The sequence below is a fragment of the Battus philenor genome, unplaced genomic scaffold (assembly GCF_028537555.1).
Source record: "Battus philenor isolate CCGP_79_NKW_IND1 unplaced genomic scaffold, ilBatPhil1.0.hap1 SCAF_9, whole genome shotgun sequence".
NCBI lineage: Eukaryota > Metazoa > Arthropoda > Insecta > Lepidoptera > Papilionidae > Battus > Battus philenor.
The window spans coordinates 15,893,520-15,914,967 of NW_027181759.1; the positions used below are offsets into that span (position 1 = coordinate 15,893,520).

At 35.1% G+C, this 21,448-nt stretch overlaps 3 protein-coding genes across 3 annotated transcripts in view; 2 read left to right on the forward strand and 1 right to left on the reverse strand.

The window, feature by feature from the left end:
- Nucleotides 1-324: 324 nt before the first annotated feature.
- LOC137932373 (DNA polymerase nu-like) lies at nt 325-11,695 on the reverse strand. The gene is made up of 13 exons (XM_068775977.1): nt 11,679-11,695; nt 10,593-11,603; nt 9,622-9,735; nt 9,421-9,547; nt 7,793-8,027; nt 6,181-6,422; nt 5,889-6,019; nt 4,554-4,657; nt 3,453-3,621; nt 3,165-3,319; nt 2,337-2,507; nt 1,761-1,910; nt 325-446 (listed from the first exon to the last, which is right to left on the reverse strand). The coding sequence occupies exons 1-13, from the start codon at nt 11,693-11,695 to the stop codon at nt 325-327; spliced, it is 2,748 nt and encodes a 915-aa protein (XP_068632078.1).
- A 742-nt stretch (nt 11,696-12,437) lies between these two features.
- On the forward strand, nt 12,438-15,890 carry lt (vacuolar protein sorting-associated protein light). Its single transcript, XM_068776162.1, has 2 exons — nt 12,438-12,968; nt 13,554-15,890. The coding sequence occupies exons 1-2, from the start codon at nt 12,533-12,535 to the stop codon at nt 15,671-15,673; spliced, it is 2,556 nt and encodes an 851-aa protein (XP_068632263.1). The 5' UTR covers nt 12,438-12,532; the 3' UTR covers nt 15,674-15,890.
- Nucleotides 15,891-17,052: 1,162 nt separating this feature from the next.
- Nucleotides 17,053-21,448, forward strand: part of raptor (regulatory associated protein of MTOR complex 1) — a 31,715-nt gene continuing 27,319 nt past the window's right edge. Inside the window, exons 1-3 of the mRNA XM_068775631.1 lie at nt 17,053-17,337; nt 18,861-18,963; nt 20,331-20,452. Of these exons, the coding sequence (XP_068631732.1) occupies nt 17,161-17,337; nt 18,861-18,963; nt 20,331-20,452 (402 nt within the window). The 5' untranslated portion in view covers nt 17,053-17,160. The remainder of the gene's footprint in view (nt 17,338-18,860; nt 18,964-20,330; nt 20,453-21,448) is intronic.

The following is a 21,448-nucleotide window of genomic DNA, read 5'->3' on the forward strand; positions in this document are numbered from 1 at the left end:
TCCTTAGATATCAGTGGCAGGTCGATCTCTAACATCTCGTGTGCGTCTAGTCAATCCTACCCCCCTCTTGTCGCCTGTGATTCACGCTGTCGTCCCAAGCCGCATATATAACAACATCGACACTACACAACTCTTACTCGAGTAGAGCGGTTTACTTTGTGCGAACGACTTCGTGTAACTGGAACACACCTGCCCAGGCTTTTTATTTTTAATTTCACGGAGCTGTAACAAACAGCTATAGTAAAAATATTTAAGCACTACAGGAATATATAAAATTATACACAAATAATATTTCAAATAGTATTTATTGAATAAAATCCGAAGTTATAGTTCCAGTGTAAGTTCACTCATTTCTCCCCAATTACGTCCGACGCTCAAGGCGACTGGCAACACCATAGGCATCCCGCATTTGTATCCGCAACCTTCCATCGCTGTCTTAATTATGGCTTTAGAAAAAAATGTATGTGTTTTATAATAAATACAGAAATTTAGGTTGAAGAAATATCAACATTGATGGCGTTACTTTACTTAGTATTGCCACATCACTTTATTACTTACAACTTAAAAACATTTTTGTATATATTTTGTAATATATTAACATGACAGGGTTATATTTAGTTATTGCTCTTACCAAAATACTTTTACGAGCGAGTGAAAAGGACAGATGATTGTTATGGGCTACCCGAATTGGAAAGCAATCAAAAAGTTAACAAATGATACTGTTGTAAATTTTACAATAAAAAATTGCATAACTAACCGTATGGTCACCGTACGGCGACTTGCACAAAAATTTGTAGGAGCTACCTAATACGTCATTGTCAGCGGCGCACCAAACAGGGGAATCCCACGCCAGAATGCTCTTAATTCACCTCGACCGAAAGAGAGCACTCAACAATAATAATCGCATTGTGATTGGCTTACGGTTTAATTGGTTGAGTATAGTTTTTTGTAGTTTTAAGAATCGGTGCAAATATGGGCTATGTTTGATCAACTCGTACTTTGGAACTCGTGTTAACACAAGACCTACCGGCCCAAGGATGAATCCCCAAAAAAATTTGACTTCAATTGGAACCCAAAAAGGCGCGTAAAGAATGTAATGCATAACAAATATCGTTCCAAAATTTCGTTTTCCATCACATTAAAAATTAAAAAATAATACAAAACTTATTTTTTAAGTAATCAAATTACGATTGAATTAATAAATTTATATTCTGATACACATATTGTTTTTGCTATTAAATTTTCAGGCCAGCTTTTGCAAAATACACGGACGCAACGTTCGCGCTCCGTATTGCAGACCAGTACAGCCACAATACTGTAATTTTAAATCATTCTTCCGCCTTCGATTTGAAATACGAACGCCTATTTGAATTTAGAAACCCACCAATGATATGGTTGCTGCCATTGTATCACGGTCGTGTAAGTTGTAAATTATAATTACTCTTTAGATAATTCTGGACACACCTTTGCTCTTGGATATCATCTACCTTCCCAACGAGCTCGGGTGGTAAATTTCTTACACCCGCTAAACGTGTTTATTTCATCGAAGAAAAATCAGATACGAGTTTGGGTGATAATTCACCTCCGCAAGCTAATCGCCTCCCAATTCGAAGGCTTATGGCCTGTGGTCTAGATTCTAGATTATTGCCATAAAAAAAATAAGTGACATCCACCATACATCTTATTCACCCTTGGTCCCAAGTGATAGCCCGTATACTTTCTATAACCACACATATTGCAGTAAAGACATTAGAACCTACCGGCAGCTATGCTCAGATCACCGTCACGCACCTCCCACACCAGCTCGTCGTGTATCTGCAGTAACAGACGGCAGTCCACTTGTGGGTTGGCGGTCCGGAGAGCCTCCTCCGTCAACACCATCGCCATCTTGCACAGATCCGCGGCGGATCCTTCAATATGCCACGATATTTAATTCTTATAAGTAGAAAGAGATGTTCTGTTCTTATCAAAATAGTACTGTTGTGAAGTAAATCACAGAACTGTTCCATACGGAACGCGTAAAAAGCACCTGGAGCGGGTAAACGTGCCGTGGTTAGGTCCAGTTGTCGTGGTGAATTTTGGGAAGAGGCCTATGCCTGGCGATGCTATTTGACCTGCAGGAATAATATCATGAAGCGTTCCAACTGTCCCGTGGCTTGTGGGTGGCTCGTTGTGGCGACGTTTGTCAATGCCATGCAGTTTAGGTGTTAGTCTTTTAGGTTTTGTTAATTACTTCTGAATAAACACTCACGATGAGGTTACGCCATTAAATGTAAATTAAAATTAAAAAAAAAAATGTTTAATACAAATTGTGTGGGTAGTAATCAAAAACTCACCTTGTATAATAAAGTTGACGGCTTTCCGCTCCGCCTGCGCCTTTGTGTCAAAATTTTCGCTGGCAATGTTTTTAAAATGTCTCACTCTGCCGTACGGCGTGCGTAATTGTCCATCTCGCTCGCATTTGGACACAACCGCTCGCCCGAAAGTCTTTAACGCCGGGAAAGTCCCTTTGGAGAGAAACGAATATACACTCCTCGATTTGTATTATTACCCTCGAAAAATGCGTTTCTACTTTAGACCAGGGAAATCGCAGTACGTGAATAGTTTTTTCTCAAAAACTTTAATTTTATTAATAGACGTCATTACATGGCTATTTGTATATATGGTGTAAACTCGCTGAAATGTTATTATTGAAGGTTTTTACTGGCGACATTTGTAAACGTGGTGTCTTGTTGCGGCATCGTTCTTAAAGGCGAATCTTACGTCAAAAAGACGCTTTCTGTTCCTTCGTAGGGACTGAACATCACCATCATCATCATGCCAGCTGATAGACGCCCACTACAAAGCACATGCCTTACTCGAAGATCGCTAAGATGACCACTCTTGCGCTGCCCGCAACCAGTGACTTTCCGTCATCGGTCCACCTGGTCGAGGGCCTGACCACGCCGCGTCTACCGAGTCATGGTCGCCACTCGGGAACCTTCCAGTCTCAACGGCCGCCGGTTATGACGTGCCCCGCCCACACCTCCTTCAAACAAGCAATTCTTCGAGCTACGTCGGTGCGTTTGGTTCTTCTGTGGACCTCCTTCAGGGCTAACAGTTGAGTGATTGTACATATCTTCTAGTGTGACAGCTACAGTAAGTGTTGAGATGTAGGCACTCACGGTTGAAGCTTGCAGCAACTTCGAGTGCTCGCTCGTAGCTGAGTGAAAGCACGTCAGCGAGCTTGTTGGCGCCGGCGCCGTACATGCTCGCGTACACCACGCGCTTAGTTCGCTCGCGTTCCTCCTGCGTCACTGCCGCTTCCGGCTTGTTTAGCCTCACAGATAATAAAAAAATCTTTTAAATCGGTAATGTTTATTCATTCATAGTGGCCAGAAATTATACTTGGTATTATTTATTTTATGGACTTGCAACAAAAAAAAACAGTTGTATACATGAATAAAAGATACCAGCTGGCGGCGAGGTCGCGGAACAGATCAGCGCTGTGCAAAGCTCGCAGCGGTCCGGTATCAGCTGCAGCCATGGCCAGCACGCGACATTCCACCTGCCTGAAGTCTGCCGCCAGTAACCAATGTCCCTCCCGCGACACGTACAACGATCGCAGGTTCAGCACTTGCTCTTCTTTATCTTCACAGTCGTTTACAAGTTTATTAGTAGCTTTGTTTTGCACACAAGTGGGACAGAAGCTTCCTTGTAGAGGTACAGGCTGATAGAGAATATATACAATAACTCAGCAAAACCACCTCTACTTTTCACTATTATATCAACCAATGGACGCCCACTGCAAGGTACAGGTTTCTCTAAAAGATCGCCATGATGATCCTTCTAGCGCTGCCAGCATCCAGCGACAGCCAACTTGAATATGTCACCAGCCTACTCACGTCGTGTCTACGTTGTCGTGGGTATAGCACATGGTCCCTACTCGAGGATCTTTTGCCCTAACGGCTTTCGATTGCTTAATTAAAGGGTAATCCCGCAGCAATATTTTTTTTATACACCAAGCGAAAAAGAGCCCTCTACAAAACTTCTCGGCTTATGATTGGCCGACATTTTTTATTGGTTAAACATTGATTTCATAGTTTGAGACCGGTATAAATATGGGCAAAGCTTGATGAATGTACAAACTTTTTCTTAGGACTTCATGTCGTTTTTTCAACATCATCATTTCAGTCTTGGAACACCAAACGCTGGACATAAGCCTCTTCCATAGATTTTCAATAGTACAGGTTGAAGCTGCCTGCATCCAGCGTCTTCCGGCGACCATAACAAGATCATCCGCCCACCTTACAGAAGGAGGTCCTATCTTACATTAAAGCAATAAGTGCAACTGGGGTCTTAAAGTTCTGGAGTAGAGAGCACGGGTAGGCAAACGCAGGGTACCCTCATGGTGAATAAATAACCTTGTTAAGGTCATCGAGGCAGGCTGCCTTCAAGCAGACATTCTGGAAATCCTTGGATTAGCTTATGACCAACTGTGAACGTCGTAACGCTGAAATAATGATAATCCTGATGAGGCAATTCGGAGGGTAAAAAGTATTTACCAGTACCACTGTCTTCCGTTGAAATTTGTTGAAGTATAAACGGTGCTTTTGGAACGGCCTGCAAGTTAGGAGTATTGGATGCGATCCGACCCGTGGCCGCAGCGGACTGTTCCCTGCAGACAGAACGATGTCTTGACAGAATGATTCATTGATTTGATGGAAGAAGCACATCGCTCGTGCAGCAGTTGAGGCGAAAGGTATTGGAATGGTGACCACAAGCCAGTAGACACGGCATATGTATGGCCTCTACTAGTTGACGATGATATAGTCGTGATCACGTAATGTCTCTGTAGCCAATATTTCATCTTCCAAGCGAATAAAAGATCTTTATCTTCTTCTTTTCAATCCATAGTCGCCATTACAAGGCATAGGCGTTCCCCAAAAATTGCTACGACGATCGGTCTAACACTGCTACATCCACATCCAGCAACTTCCAGAGAATTTAACTGCCTCCTCGACCCACCCAGTGGGAGCCCTACCCACGCTTCGTCTACCGACTCGAGGCCGCTCCTCGAGAACTTTTCTGCTCCTACCGCCATCGGTTACACGAGCTACATACCCCGACAACTGCCACTTTAATTCTTCGAGCTACGTTTTCTAGAATTAGGTGCATATGAAGAATGCAATAATCTCATTAATCTAAAACAAATCTATTATGTTGTTCGTTTATAAAACAAAATTCTCACGTAATTTTTTTTTAAATGTGCTTATATTCATCATCGTCATTTCAGTCATCACGCCCACAGCTGGCCGTTGGCCTCCCATTGAGTTCTAATAGGATCGACCCACCTAATGGGCGGACGACCTTCGCTGCACTTGCTGGTCCATGGCTTCCACTACAGCACTTATTAGATCAGCAGCCATCTGATCTGCGTGCTATATGACCTGCCCATATCCACGTGAATTTGCCAACCCGCTGGGTTATGTCAGCTGTTTTCGTTAGGAACTCCTCACGTGTGATTCATTCTCATAGAAAAATTCCGGGCGTAGCCTTTTCCATGTTAAGCGAAAGTAAGCTTCCCAGCGAGGCCCAAAAAAAGACCACTTCTGGCATCCTTAACCCTTAAATACCCTTTTATTTATACTTTTAAAAAAATATCTTGTAGATAAGTACACTAAAATGCAGGGAAAAATAGAAAAAAATGTATATAATATTTTTTATACTTATTTTTTTTTAAAAAACTAATGTTGTAGATATACAACACTATGCATTTATTCTTAAGTGTAATACTCATTTTACGTTTAAGTGGTATGTTGCAGTTACATCATTATGCATTTAAGGGTTAAGTCATTCGCATGAAATAAAAGTCATGTGTCGAAATTAAGTAAAAAAGGTATTTTTACCACACTGGCTTAACAACTCCGTCCTGCACGCAGTGCGAGACTCCGGAGAGGAAGGTGGCGTGTGCTTTGTGCAGCCTTCGGTACTCTAATATCAATTTGGGCAACGGATGCTTGTTCATTACACTACGAAGCTGAAAAATGGACGGACAAACAAAAAAATTCCATAACTTTATTTATATTATGTGTATGTAGAAGGTATTTATAAATAAAAGTTTTCCTCAAATTTCATTGGAACATGTGGGTAGGTACAGATTTAAACGATATCATGGTCTAAAAAGTATAAACAGATCACCATGGCCTCGGAAGTGGACTTTGCGCCTTTGCAGATGGTCTCCCTGATCTTCACGTTACACTCGGAGTCAAGTTTCAACTCGTCATACAATATAGTCCGCACTTGCAAAGTTGAGTTTATCTGGAACTTCTTCCCGGCTGCCTTGTAACAGGCCTGCTCCACTGATTTCATTTCATCTAGTAATATCAGCTCCATGCGTTTCAACTTTTCTAGATCTACCCGCACGCCGCGGTACTCCATGTCTATTAACAATGTTTGGATCAGATATGAAGTTTCAATTATGTTATTGTGTGTGCATAGGTTGCACGCATACTTACACTGAATAATACATTTAAGGCTTAGATTAAATCACAAATGAAGAGATCGGCAGAAGAACCTAGCTCACCCATGTAGTTTGAATAATTGCTGGGCTGAAGTGAAGGAGACACATCGCTCGTGCAGCCGCTGAGGCCGAAAGATATTGGAATGGCGACCACAAGCCAGCAGACGCGGCATATGTATGCCCCCTACTGGTTGACGGTGGTATAGTCGAGGTCACGTAATGTCGCTGGATCATCGTCGCCATTTGGGGAGGTCATGCAGTGTGGGGCTATCGGGTGACATTATGATGATGGTCAATCAACTTAGGTTAGGAGCAATTTAAGTTATGACTGACACCACAAATTTGCCGAATGCTCCATTTGCAGGTCTGATGGATCCTGGTCCAGGAAACTGAGCAAGAACTTTGTCATTAGCAATACCAACTGCTTTGACGTCCCTCCAGGGACACTGCAGTGAACCGAGAAATCGAGAAGAGGTTTGATAGACGAGAACATGGTTAAAACGGACGCCATGTCTAACAAGACGAAGATTAACGAATCTTTGACCAAAAGGTCTAAAGACGTAAAATGGATTTTTTTTTAATTTTCTGTAATAAGTTTAACTACCATCATATTTCACATCGACGTTGATTTATGGGACATACTGTGTAAGTTCATATATTAAATCTATGTTTTATATTTTTGGAGAGTGCACATCTTTAAAGTTCCATCTTCACTAGAATGTTTATGATATTTCAAAAATTACAGAAAAGGACTGCTTAAACAAGGCGCTGGAGAAAATTTGTACCCAAAAAAGTGGGCTCGAATAATAATAATAGAAATAATAATAATAATAATACAATTTCGGCGTTAGTGAACTCCATGTTTACACGTCTATAACTGTTGAACGCAATATCCAAACTAATCATGCATAGCGTCGTTTTGTAGGTTATGTCAAGACCTTTCAAAATATGTATAGTATTGCCAGATACGAGCTCTGTAGCGCTTTGTACATAGCCGCGAAATTCAAAAGACAAAAAGGCGGAAGGGAGATATTTGAAAACCTTATATAAAAAAAATTACTAAAAAGTGTAGTATGTCTGATTCTACAAATAGAATCAGACATACTAAACTTTACTAACATGTAATTTTTTAAAAATTTAGAAATAAATGGCTTCATTTTTTCTTTCAATTATAAGTTTATATCGTACGAGTTTAGCGTTGCGTCAAGTTTCTCAAATATTTTTAAATTTATAAGATAAATAAAAGTACTAGATTAATACTTCAAAAAATAAATATGAAAAATATTTTACCCGCAAGAATTGGTAACACTCGCATCTCGATATCCACGAAGACGTTCCAAAGGGCTTGTTCGATCAGGGACTGGCGAATAAGGTTCCAACAGTTTTTCAGCAAAGTCATATACCAGGCCGTTGTTTGTTCTGGGCAATCCGTTACTATCGTATACTCGGGGACGTATTTAATAAGGTTTTGCAATTCGGAGAAATTCTTAGGCAGGTTATCTGGATTTAATAGGCTGGCCCCAATCTGGTAATTTCATAAAACAGTCGATCATATTTTGTAATGTCTTTTTAGATTATATTTTGCAAACTTTTTTGTGTCGTAGACCCCTTGCCATGTTTTCCGTGTTGGGTAGACCCCCTACTTACCTGATATTGATTTTCCTGTAAATTTCTAACTGTAGTGAAGTTTAGTGTTAAAAACTTAAAGTAAAAATACATGTTAATTTAAACATTTATTAATTGAATTTAAATTAAAACTACTCAAAATAAAATTTTGTATCTGTTATGTAAAATATACGTAACATTAAATAAAAAAATTTTTTTACTTCATAGGTACTTTTATAAATAACGTAAATGTTTTGATATTATAAGATAGTATGATGTAAGTAAATAGGTACTATCAGTGTATGTGTTGAGATCCACTATCGTGGACTCCCACTTTCATTTCATGGACCCCCAATTTTTTTTCGCTGACGTAGACCCCCTGCAGGTTGTCATAGACCCCTAGTAGTCGATATAGACCACTTAGGGAATCACTGGTTTAAATGATCTAAGATGTTGAGAGACCATCAGTATATTTTCAAATGGTCACTGTCAAACTACTTTTCTAATATGGACTTAAACTGTTCGAAAGTTTAATTTCAACTGGTCAATGTGAATTTACTTTTCTAATAAGATATTAGCCCGTGCGTTCTGTCACAGGACTTAATTGTCATCAGTTTTGAAAAGGAATTTATTGATACATAGTAATTAACACTTCGAAAGTAATATTACCTGTATATTACTTAAGGGATCAAGAGCCGGTAGACGCGGCGTGGGCAGACTACCCACAAGTGGACTAACGACATAGTTAACGTCGCGGGAAGTCACTGAATACGAACAGTGCAGCAACCTTTAGAGGAGGGTCACTCTGTGTTGGGCACTAATCGATGTAACATAACTCCTGAAGATGCCCCGTGGAGGGGTGAAACACGTGTTGAGTGATTTAACGGTGGCAGTTGTGTAATTCGCATTGTTTGCCGCATGCGCATTTATCAGCGGGCTGGCGGGCGGTGCACTTTGTTGCACGATTAACTCTGCGTGTGCGGAAGTGGCTAAATATTGGACTTTCAAGTGATAGACTGGAAATGTCTGATTGAAAGAGCCTTTAAATATAATAAGAAGTGCTGATGAGGAACGTCAGAGTGAAGAACAAAAGAGTTGAGTAAACATTTAGGCTTACTAGACAAGGTTATAACAATAGGAAAGTATACTTTCAACTGGTCACTGTGAAATTACTTTTCTAGTAAGAAACAGTTTAATTAGATACAAGACGTACCCAGGCCGATAATTAATACAATTATAACTATACTATATTCCCAAAAATACAAATAACGAGTATTGTAAAAAAGTGTTCACATATTGAATTATTTACTAACCTTTACATCATAAACTTTTAAACTAATCGGAATATCTACCCATTGGCACTGTCGACGCAAGTACATCAGAATATCTTTACCCTCGTAAAAGATCAACGTGTTACTCTCAATTAAATCATTTATTTCTCTGAAACACATCGCACTGCAGTTACTAGGGAATGAATATTAAAAAAAATAGTTGAACACCAAAAGGTGACATACTTAGATTCAGAAACGTCTTTTATATAGAAAAATTGATCTTTGACAAGAACCATAACTCCCCGAGGTTCTCCCGTGTCCTCCGTATAGTGACTGTTTAATTGACAGAACCCGTTGCTGTGAAAAACATATACAGGATGATTGGTTATTGGTGTAAAAGCTTTAAAGGTATTGTGGGATTATATAAGTGTATATATTGGTCAAGCTTAGGCCATATTTAAATAATTAATAAATGAAAACAATATTCAACCAATAAAAACTGACAGCCAATCAAAAAGCGAGAAATATTGTATAGTGCTCTCTTTCACCCGACGTGAATACAGAACGCGTTGTCGTGGGGATTCCCCTGTTAAATGCGCCTCCGACGATGACGTATCGTGACTACTAGTGTAAATGTATATGCATTTGCTGTCAATCAATATATGGTACGCCCTATTCAAATCAATGGTGTAGGTTTAATAATAATATAGTAAGAAAAAGCATTTTCAAAATTCTGTTCAGTGCGTATCAAATTTAATTATTGTTTATTATCTGTCCCTACAGACTTATAACAGTCATAAGTAATTGTAGCCTTTTTCATAGAAAAAAATAAATTAATATAACATATTTCAATGTGACCCCTTTTCAAAGAAATAGGTGTACAACCTCTTAAAAAATAATCTAAAGAATCTAAAGAAATAGATGTACCTCCTCTTTTCTTCGCAAATAGGCTTAATATTAAAGCAATATATAAAAAAAACTACAACCAATCAACATATACGCGTTCAGTGGGTGATTTGAAACTACCACCTGTGCACATATTTGCTCTTAAAATTAGTCCGAATAGCAAATATGACGGTAGCATTATTGGTGGCGTCCGAATTCAAATACTCGTTCGAATTTTAAATAGAACGCGCAAAAATTATTTTAATTAAAGTATTGTGGCCTTAACGGCCAGCAGTGCCAATTTTCGTTAAAAAAATATGAAGTGTCACCTGTAAATAAGTGTTATAATGATTTCTTCACTGTTCCAAAAAATCTTTCGAAAATTGAAATCGCCACTAACTGATACTATATTGTAAGTTATATCTTTCACGGGAATTTTGGATTTAATAGGTGCCAAAAATTTTGACTTAACTTTCTTATCTTTGATTGTTTCTACCGGAGGGTATTCCCCGGTTTCTATTGTTTCTTCGAGAGTATTTTTCGGTTTTTTAAATCTCATTATACCATTTACATTCGACAATTGCGTTTGAATTGTTTTTTTAGATGTCTCATCTGGTGTTTTATTATTAAAAGTAATTTGTAGTTTATTATTGTTTCCAGTTATATTTTTACTGGCAAAATCGAGAGTATCGTACTGTACCTTTGTTTGTTCATGGTTTTGAATCGATTCTATATCTTTCAACCAATTTTTAATGGCTTTCGAATATTTTTGTTTTCGATAACTCTGCTTAAGTTTATTGTCTTTTTCTTCTGATGCCTTTTTTATCTTTGTTTGTTTTAATTTTTCATCTTTAGGTTCTTTTTCAGCCTTCTTTTTTCTTTTATTCGAATTATTTGGAACAATGATATCATTGACACATTTCAATTCGTCTGTACATGAAGTTTTAAACTCTTTAGTTGTTGTTACATTTGCATTAGATGTATCTTCTTCAGTATGATCGATATCCGTAAATAGAACAGTATCAAACATATCCTTCCAAGATACACTTTCACCAGGATCTTTATTATTTCCTGGGTATTCGACAGGTTCTACTAATTGTGAAATATTGTTATTGAATAGCTCGTCTGAGTTGAGGAGAACATTTTTGTGAAGACTTTTGCTGTCATTAACGGTTTTCACAAGCTCTGCCGACTGGGGTACTTCAGAACTAATTTTTTCTAATAATATTTCATTAACATCAATTAATTCATCACAATCTTTATCACCGCGAATATTGTTTATATTTAATTGTGAATCGTTATCAGCATTTCTATTATAACTTGAATTTGCTTTACTGGCACTGCAATAAGTTATTTTAAAATAGCAAGATATATAAGTAAAAGTACAGCAATGTTTGAAACAATAAACAACTTACTTGTAAGGTACTTTCATATAAGACTGATAACTTCTTTCATGTGAATTTCTATAATAATTGTCACTGCATCGGTTTCTTTGGTTTTTATCTATTTTTAAAAATAAACTACGATATTAATTTTTATTACATACCATAAATTATTATTTCATATGTAAGTTTTTAATTTCTGTTTATCAATTGCTCTATATCAAAACAAATCCAAATATATATTCAACAGAACCTTTAAATATTATTAAATTATTCCTTTAACGTTGCCGAAGAGCAAAAAAACTTTAACAGAAACCGTCCTGAACTTAATAACCTACATCAAATTAATAGTTGTTTTTACCTTTATAATGTTGATTCATCAAAACATTTAAAACTTTACAACCAAATTCTGATAAATGCTTCTTATACTTTTCCATGGTTTTGTGTAAATTATCGACAATTTTCTCCTAGGCTTTTATCTCGTGCGTTAATAAAATTATATTTTCGCGCCACTTATCATTGCCATTATAATAAATAGTGTAAATTATATTTCACAGTGAGCTTTACTAAGACATTAATAATTTTGATTCATGTTAACTGTCGATCAGTTTGAATTTTATTATAGTAATTAAATATGAAAAACTTGTCGTAAAAATGTAATACATTTTTTAAATAAAACTTCACAAAACTGTTAATAATTTTCCATGTACAAAGAGACGTATTTAAAAAAAAACATTTTGTTAGCAACCCAACCCTAATGTCATTAATCATAAAAATATCAAAATACAAAGACGAAAGCTTAAGGAAGAGGGTTTTCAAATGTTTACTACGGAAATGAGTCTACGATGTGATGGTTATTAATAAATATCGAATAATAATTATTTAACATGACTCTTAATCTTGAAAGTTGTGATAGCTTGCCTTCGGATGAAGAACCAAAGTTAAAATATGATCGTATGGGTAATGACGTCCAAAATATATTGCTGAAGGACGCTGTTAGCTGTATTTGTGTTCACACAAAGTTTATTTGTCTCGGCACGCAATGGGGGGTAATACACCTGCTCGACCATGACGGGAACACGGTGCTGATTTCGCCAGAAAACAAACAGAAAGACTTGCAAGCACACGCCATCGCCGTCAACAAGATCTCGGTGGATTCCAACGGGGACTACATAGCAAGTTGTTCAGACGATGGCAAAGTGTTGATCTATGGCCTGTACACTGATGACAATTCCCACAACCTGACTTTGAGTAGAGTTGTTAAGTCAATTGCCTTGGATCCTTTTTATTACAAATCTGGTTCAGGAAGGAGATTTCTTACAGGTATTAGATGACATTTATGTGGAATATCCACTTAACACTAGAATATATAAATTTTACAAAGTTCAAATTAAAGTCATAAATTATATTTAAATAAACAAAAAATTATTAACTGATAACAAAGAAATTAATGAATTTGATCTAGTATTTCATATAAGTCAGTCAACCATATTTTAAATACATCATATTTCTTTACAAATATCCTAAGGTTAATTTGATATAAGTATATTTTGAAATGTTATTTAATGATAGTTCTATGGGTTTTAAGTATTCAATGAAGTAACCTAATTTTTACATACCCTTTTGTGTTACTAGTAATTTGATTTTTCATTCACCAAATTCAAGTTTGAGCTCACACCAATTTTAAGATGAAATTATATCTTTATTAAATTTGAATGACATTTTTTGTCTTCTTAGAAAGTTAGATAATAGATGAAAATTATCCAATGACATTGACAATTAGTGGACATGCTTTTCCATAACTTGAGCTATTTATTAACTGCCTATTCCAGCTTTAAATAAGAGCGTTAAGTAGCGCGAAGTTAGATATTTAGGACCACTACAATAATTTTTTTGTTCAAATTTCAGGTGACAATAAACTAACTCTGTATGAGAAAACATTTTTAAATCGCCTACGGAGCACAGTTCTTTGCGAATGTGAGGGTTATGTTCAAGCCATAGCCTGGCAAGATCGCTTTGTAGCATGGGCAAGTGAAGTCGGTGTTCGAGTCTATGATTTAGTAGCAAGATGTTCTCTAGGACTTATTCAATGGGAAAAAAGCCCAAATAGGTCTATAGAAGACTTCAGATGCAACTTAATTTGGTCTGACAGAAACACTCTCATGATTGGATGGGTAGACACAGTACGAATATGTGTGATACGAAAACGAAGTCAAATTGAATTACAGACACGAGATGTGACTGAATATTTAGTGGATCCAATGTACACATTTCAAACAGACTATTTTATTAGTGGACTTGGTCCTTTGGATGATCAACTGGTACTGCTTAGTGTCCCAAAAGAACCTGATCCCGAGACAGGGAAAGCACAACGACCTGCTCTGATAGTGGCAGATTACAAAGAGTGCGACTTTTGTGAGGTTTCAACAGACAGCCTTAACATCCGAGGTTATGAAGAATACTCATGTAATGATTACTATTTAGATATGTTAATTGAAGAAAATAGGTTCTTCATTGTGTCCCCCAAAGATATAATAGTTGCTTGTCCATATGACATTGATGACCGAGTGAGCTGGTTAACAGAGCACAGTAGATTTGAAAAAGCCATAGGAGTCTTGGAAGAAATTGGAGGCAGGACGGCAAAGCATTCTGTGGTAACTGTTGGAGTTCAGTACTTAGACCATCTGATGTCAGAACACATGTATGAAGAAGCTGCAATTTTATGTGTACGGATATGTAAGAATGATAAAGTCTTGTGGGAGAACCAAATACTTAAATTTGCAGAAGTAAACCAATTAAGAACAATCAGTGCCTATGTACCTAGAGTTCCTGAACAAGCATTGAGTCCACACATCTATGAATTGATTTTTTATGAGTACCTGAAAGTAGATTCGCAAGGTTTTCTCAAACTAGTACAAGAATGGAATCCATCATTGTACAAGACTGGGGTCATTATCAAAGAGGTCTTAGAACATTTATTGACAACTGAGGTAGATAGCAATGTATATTTGGAAGCATTGGCCTTGCTCTATTGCTATCAAAAGAAATATGATAAGGCGTTAACTGCCTATTTGAGGCTGCAACATATGGATGTGTTCAAATTAATAAAAGAACATGATATGTACACTGTGATATATGATAAAATACTTGACCTCATGAACCTTGACTGTGATAGAGCCATTACAATATTACTTGAAAAATTTCCTGTTAAACTCTTAGATAAACAACATGAAAAAACAAAAATACCAGTGGAAGTAGTAGAGAAACAGTTGGAAAATCATGACTTGTATCTTTTTAAGTATCTGGATGCATACAGCAAAATTGAACCAAATGGGCGATACCATGGTAAACTTATCAGATTGTATGCAAAGTATGCACGAGAGAAATTGTTACCATTTTTAAAATGCAGTGACAATTACCCTATTCAGGAAGCACTAGATGTTTGTCAAAGCAATGAATTTTACCCTGAAATGGTGTTTTTGTTAAGCCGCATTGGCAACACCAGAGAGGCCTTGCAGATTATAATGGAGAAATTGAATGATATAAACCAAGCAATCAACTTCTGTCAGGAGCACAACGATAAGGAGCTTTGGACTGACCTTATAAAGCAGACAGTTGACAAGCCTGAATGTGTTACCTTACTTTTAAAACGGATAGGCAACTATGTAGACCCACGCATGTTAATTCAGCAGATAAAACCTGGTTGCGAAATAAAAGACTTAAAAGATTGTCTTGCAAAAATGATGTGTGACTACCATCTGCAGATGTCAGTACAAGAAGCTTGTAAAGTGATTACTCTTAGAAACTATTTTGATTTACATGAAAAACTTATAATTGGTCAACAGAGAGGTATATCGGTGACGGATCACTTCTTGTGCCATGTGTGTCAAGGAAGGATCATCATCAGGGATTTATCAAATGCATCAAATTTAATTGTTTACAATTGCAGGCATTCATTCCACATAGAATGCCTCCCTGATGGCGTAGGTTATAACAATTGTTATGTATGCAGTGCAGTCAAGATGTGACTCATTTACCGCTCAACATTTAACATAGGACTGTATATTAAATTTACTAATATTTTTCCATGTAAACTTTTAATATTGTTAAACAACTAATTATTATATTTTGTCGTTTACCACGCTAATTAGTCTAATTATATAATATTATCAGTGATTATGGTGCCTCTGAATGAGGTTGCTTGTATTATTTTCCTGGTATTAGTTAAAACACGAATAATATAAAATCATGAACAAACATATCCTGATGTATTTTTTCTTATAGTACCTACTAGACAAGAGAGAGTATAAAGACAATTTTTTCTACAGCCAAAAAAAATATCTACATATTGGTTTTGATATATGATAAGATTATGATATTTAAAGGCAAAACAGAGAACAATTTTTTTTGTCAAAGACATTATTACACGGGACTTTGTTCTATAAATGTAAAAAAATATATAATATGTATATTTTTAACACAAATTTGTGACTTTATTTTTAAAATAATGTACATTGAGATGATTAACTTAAAAAAAAAATTATTGAACTGTCAAATTATTCTGCCTAATTTTACTCAATGTTTTATTAAAAGTAATTGCAGAAGAGTTTTTATCTAAAAGTTAATGTTTATATAATTAAATTGAAACTAAAATAAAATCTTATAAATATAATTTATAATCAGTTTAATATTTCGTACGGTATCATATAATCACGCAAAAGTACAATCCGGATGGTTTTTAAATGGAATCCCTCCTATTTACAACGGACTCGCATGAGTAGAGTCGTTTTAATGTTGGCTCGTTGGCTTTTTTAGCTTTAACAACTTCGTCGATTAGAAGATGCGATTTCCGCGTCCGTCGAATGAGTGAACAATATAATCTTGAAATCTTTTAATTTAACTTTTTTCATCTCTCTAGCTTCTTAATATTTATTGGTCAAGTCTAATGAAGTCAATACCCATCCAATATGAATATCTATTAAATAGATTAATACGGTATCTACGTAGGATTTCCAAATAATTATAACGCTAAAAATAAATAAAATATTTACGAAAGTAATTAGTCTTATCGACTAATTAATTATCTTTTTTCTTTGTTGAAGCGTATTTTCGTATGAAGAAAACTAAAATTTATCAAAAGAGGAACATTTTATAAAAATATTTATGACTACATTGAGGTCGGTATCAATATTTTAAAAATATATTAAAGCGTAAATAACCATATCAAAGATTTGATAATGTATCGTTTCAGTAAACGCTAATTGAAAATTTGTATGTGTTGTTTAAATTATTACATTTTAAATAAATTATGAAACTTGAGTTTATTTATTTAAATAGTAAAAATTATCAATCAGCGTATGCGTGAAAAGAAACAAACTTTTATTGTTTATTCCCATGTGGTGTTGAAAAATGGACGCGCACATGATTCTGTGAGGTTTTAAAAATGTTTTCTTTATATGTATATGTGCGTTAAACATTAACAACAAAAGTAAACGCGTGCAAGTGTTGAGTGAAAATGACAGAAATGCCTCCTTATCTCGCCGTTAAAGATGAGGAGAAAAGCGGTGGGCAGACAGATAGTGAGTGCTCGGACTCCGAGGACGATTTGCCTCTAAGTTTCAATAAACCGCGGCACACCGAGCCTATACAAGGCGCCGAGCGCGCAGAACATTCCTGGAGAGTAAAGGAAAAGGTAAATATTCATATTTTATATAGTTTAAAAGCAGTTTATTGCAATTGCGTATCGCTTGCTGAAGGACACGTTACGTTGAAAACAAACGCACATGGGACGCTTGCGTTACCTTTTTATTAATTTATTTATCAATAGATATTTCTATTAATAGATTTTTATTATCTTGTTGTGACGGTAATATAAAATTTTGCATTTATTACTTACAAATGAAAATAATGTTTTATTATTGTTCAATATTTATTTCGTAAGACGCAAAGTTAAATATATAAACAATTACTTATTACAACCATTACTTGAAATTCCTTCTTGAATTATTTTTAATTTTATTATACGTTTTGCCATATTTATTTCTAGTTTCATTATATTTTCATAGATTGTTATCTACCCGTTTTTTTACCCAGTTTTACCAATTATATTCCTGCCTATGTCACCCTCTTTAAAATTGTATAAAAGATTTTCTCTGTACAGACAACATATTTAAACAGAAAACATTAACCCAAAATAGTAATTTTAGTTTGGTTTATTTTGGGCCATTTTTACTGTTGCAATTATTATTGTATTTTACATTTATTTTTATGTTGGTTGAATATAAATAAAAATAAGAAATTGTGTTATTGCTATTAAAGTGTTATGTAATTATTTTAATTTTGTTATTATAATTTTTGGTTTGAACCATTTTGTTTACAAAAAGTAAATTCAGTTACTGAGATTTTAACTTTTCATGCATGTCATTGTAAAACAATATAACAATTTCTGTATGGATATACACAGTAATAATATAACTATATATAATAATGATCAATAACTGAATATTAAAAGAAAATTATATTTTGTAACCAACATACTGTAGTCAGAAGGTTGATTTTGGCTTGTAAATTCTCTCTTCTCAGCCTTTATGCTATCTAACCAACTATGAGAACTAATAATGCTATTATAATATAAAAATATGTAAAAGAGTTATATAATTAATAATTTTTTGCAACATTTTGTTCAATTATGCATAATTTTAATTAAATATTTTACTTTATTGAGATTGATGTTGTAATACATTTTGTCTAATTAATACTTGATAGGACTAACATTTTATATATACAGGATGATTTATAGTTGTAAAAGCCTCAAAAGGGGTGAAGTATAGCTCTTCCTGACCATATATTGTGCATACTATCCGAAAATCAGATATTTCAGAAATAATGAATTATGTAATGATAATAAAGTAATAAAATCATTTTCAAAATTTGGATTGCTACATAATTAAAAATATAATTGTTTAATATCTGTTCCTGCAGACTGTACAGCCAGAAGTTATTTCCCCTTTCTCATTCTAATAAAAAAAATAATGTATCATATTTCAGAGTACCTTATAATAGCTGATTTAATAGATGTAAAAGCTTTAAAGCAATTTGCAGACAAATGAGCTGAACATTCATCCCTTTTAAACTTTTGCACATAACTCATTCTGTAAAAAAGTAAACTTTACTTTTTTAAATTGATATATATGTAATTCTTATTTGATCTCACAGTACAAGACTCATTGTGTGGCACTAGTACTGTGCCTGAATGTGGGAGTTGACCCTCCGGATGTGGTGAAAACACAGCCATGTGCAAGACTTGAATGCTGGATCGGTAAGACATTTGGTTATATTTACTTTTATTTAGTTCTTGGAGTATGCAGTATATTTCCAACTTGTCCTATTTGAAGTCTTTGGTGGAGGCCTAAGTCATGTAGAAGTCTTATTAGAATTGAAATGACTACCTATTTTTGGAGGGTAATCAAATAAAATTAATAGTTTTGTTTCTTATTCATCAACCAAAAAAATTATGAAAACCTCAGTATATTAAAAATTTTTTTTAGGTGTTTATACCAATTGGGTATTGTTCCTTTTACTGTATTAGTTATATCTGTGAAAGTGATCCCGAAAAACTAGCCTGATTTCATTTTGCTTTTCTCAGATCAGGATGCACTTAGAACCCTCTGGCTTTGTTAATGGATGATAGAAAATTAGTTTTCAACAAGCCATGGAGTATATCTATATATCTACATCATAAATTTCAAAGCACAGTGTCATTTTGCATTATTTGTAAAAATTAAATTGTGTTCACATTATGACATTACTTTTGCACCGCATATTAGTTTGTATTAAATCAAGCTTTTCTGGTGCTTCCCAGTTGATGTACATCAGTAATCATCATGAAATCAGCCAATAGATGTCTACTGCAAGATACAGGCCTACCTAAAACTTTGCCATAATAACTATGTCTGGTCTGCTTAGTAGGGAGACTTACCCACAAGTGATCGTTCAAAATAAATAAATGGTTACTATTATATTTGCTGATATATGGATAACATAAGCATTGACCTCTCACCTTTTGTGTTTTAACTTTATCTCTGTGTTTATAAAAACAAATCCAAAATCATCCAGTATAATAAAAAAACTGGAATAGTAAAATTACCATAGTTAATTAAATTTAGAAGTAAATTAGATGATTTCTGTGTGTTAATCATTAATCCTTGATTTGGATCAGTGTTGCCTAACATGTGGCCCACAAGGAGGCTATTTGAAAGTGGACTCGCCACAAGTTTAACTCTTTCATTTTAATATAAAGAATATATGTTACATAGGAGGGCATAAGAATTTTAGAAAGGCTTTGATAGAGCATGCCACATAAAAGGTTGATAAATACTGATTTAGACAAAGGACAAATTATACAAAAACAAAATGTGTGAAATTTAATTTAATAGATAAAAGTTTCTCTTGGCTTCTGTGTTTCAAGAGCCTCTCTTTAATGTAATTCTTTTTTGTGAATCACCTCTTGACTGCAGTCTGTAATATAATAAATATTTTATAAATATATACTGTTTATATTATAATGTATATTTAACAGTTAATAAGAAGATTATTTTGACCACAGAGCCATTTGAACCTGCCTTAATGAAATATAGAATTGATTACAGACAATGAATAATGTAACTGCATGTATACCACTCATAGATCCAAACTCGCTGTCACCGAGCAAGGCTCTGGAGAGCATTGGTCATGCGCTGCAGACCCAGTATGAGCGTTGGCAGCCACGTGCCCGCTATAAGCAGTCCCTTGACCCGACCAGTGATGAGGTGAGTTCCTCGTTGCCTTTCTAAAAACAACAGCGACATTAACAGTTTGCTGGGATTCCTTGATAAGTTGGCTTAACCAGAATGAAACTTGTCTAGACACAAAGTGATAGCAGTGCCTCTTAGTCGCAAAAACCAGCCCGTAACATAAAGTTTCCATCACCAGAAATCAATTTAAGTTTGTCTTAAGTACATTTAAGTTTATATTGTGCTTAAGAAGCACTCTTCAATTAGAAAAATTAATCTATGAAAATTTAAGCAGTAGTATGGTACATTTTGTGTTATCAAAGTCTATGTCAAGCAGGAGATGAATAATTGAAGATTGAATGGTAGGACTTCTTAAATCCTTCGGACCATGTGTTATGTTCACAATATTGATGTTTACTTAAGTGAGTTATTATCAAGTTTTGATAGTTAGGGACCACAGACAGTTGGTTATTAATAGTATGTCAAGGAATTTTGTCTATTTTGCTAGTTGCTACAGCTTAAAACAAATTTGGAACTTGGAATGCTCAAGCTATTGGTAGCTTTAATTGGACCTCTAAGCTCATTCCATCCTTCACAACTGTGAACTTTATGCTGTTAAGTTGACTTTTACACTAACTTACTCTTACTAAAGTGTCCTGAATGTAGAATGTTTGTTTTCAAATCCAAGTAATTGCATATTATATTGAATAAACTATTGAAATATTAAGATGCTGGAGTTTTAAGTCGAAGTTCTTTGGTACAAAAATACAAACTTCTGGAACAATATCTTAAATTAACACATAGAACACACACATAGGTGATATTGGCATAGTTAATATATTAAAACTTACTATTCTGTAGATATAATATAATATCAAATTTAGAACCTAGTATGACATCAAAACAAAATAATACAATTATTGTTATATGGGTATGACAGATTTAACAAGGTCATCTTTTTAACTTATGGTTGAAAGTCCCATGCCACGCTTGCCGATATATGGTCTCTACTTCAGGACCTTAAGGCTGCAG

Coding starts and splice junctions, on each gene's coding strand:
- LOC137932373 (XM_068775977.1), bottom strand. Junction 3,622..4,553: donor ACAAATTTCAACGGAAGACA/GTGGTACTGGTA, acceptor AAGATAAAGAAG/AGCAAGTGCTGAACCTGCGA. Junction 1,911..2,336: donor CGTCAACTTTATTATACAAG/GTGAGTTTTTGA, acceptor GGCATATTGAAG/GATCCGCCGCGGATCTGTGC.
- lt (XM_068776162.1), top strand. CDS start 12,533: ATGACTCTTAATCTTGAAAGTTGTGATAGCTTGCCTTCGGATGAAGAA. Junction 12,969..13,553: donor AGGAAGGAGATTTCTTACAG/GTATTAGATGAC, acceptor TTCAAATTTCAG/GTGACAATAAACTAACTCTG.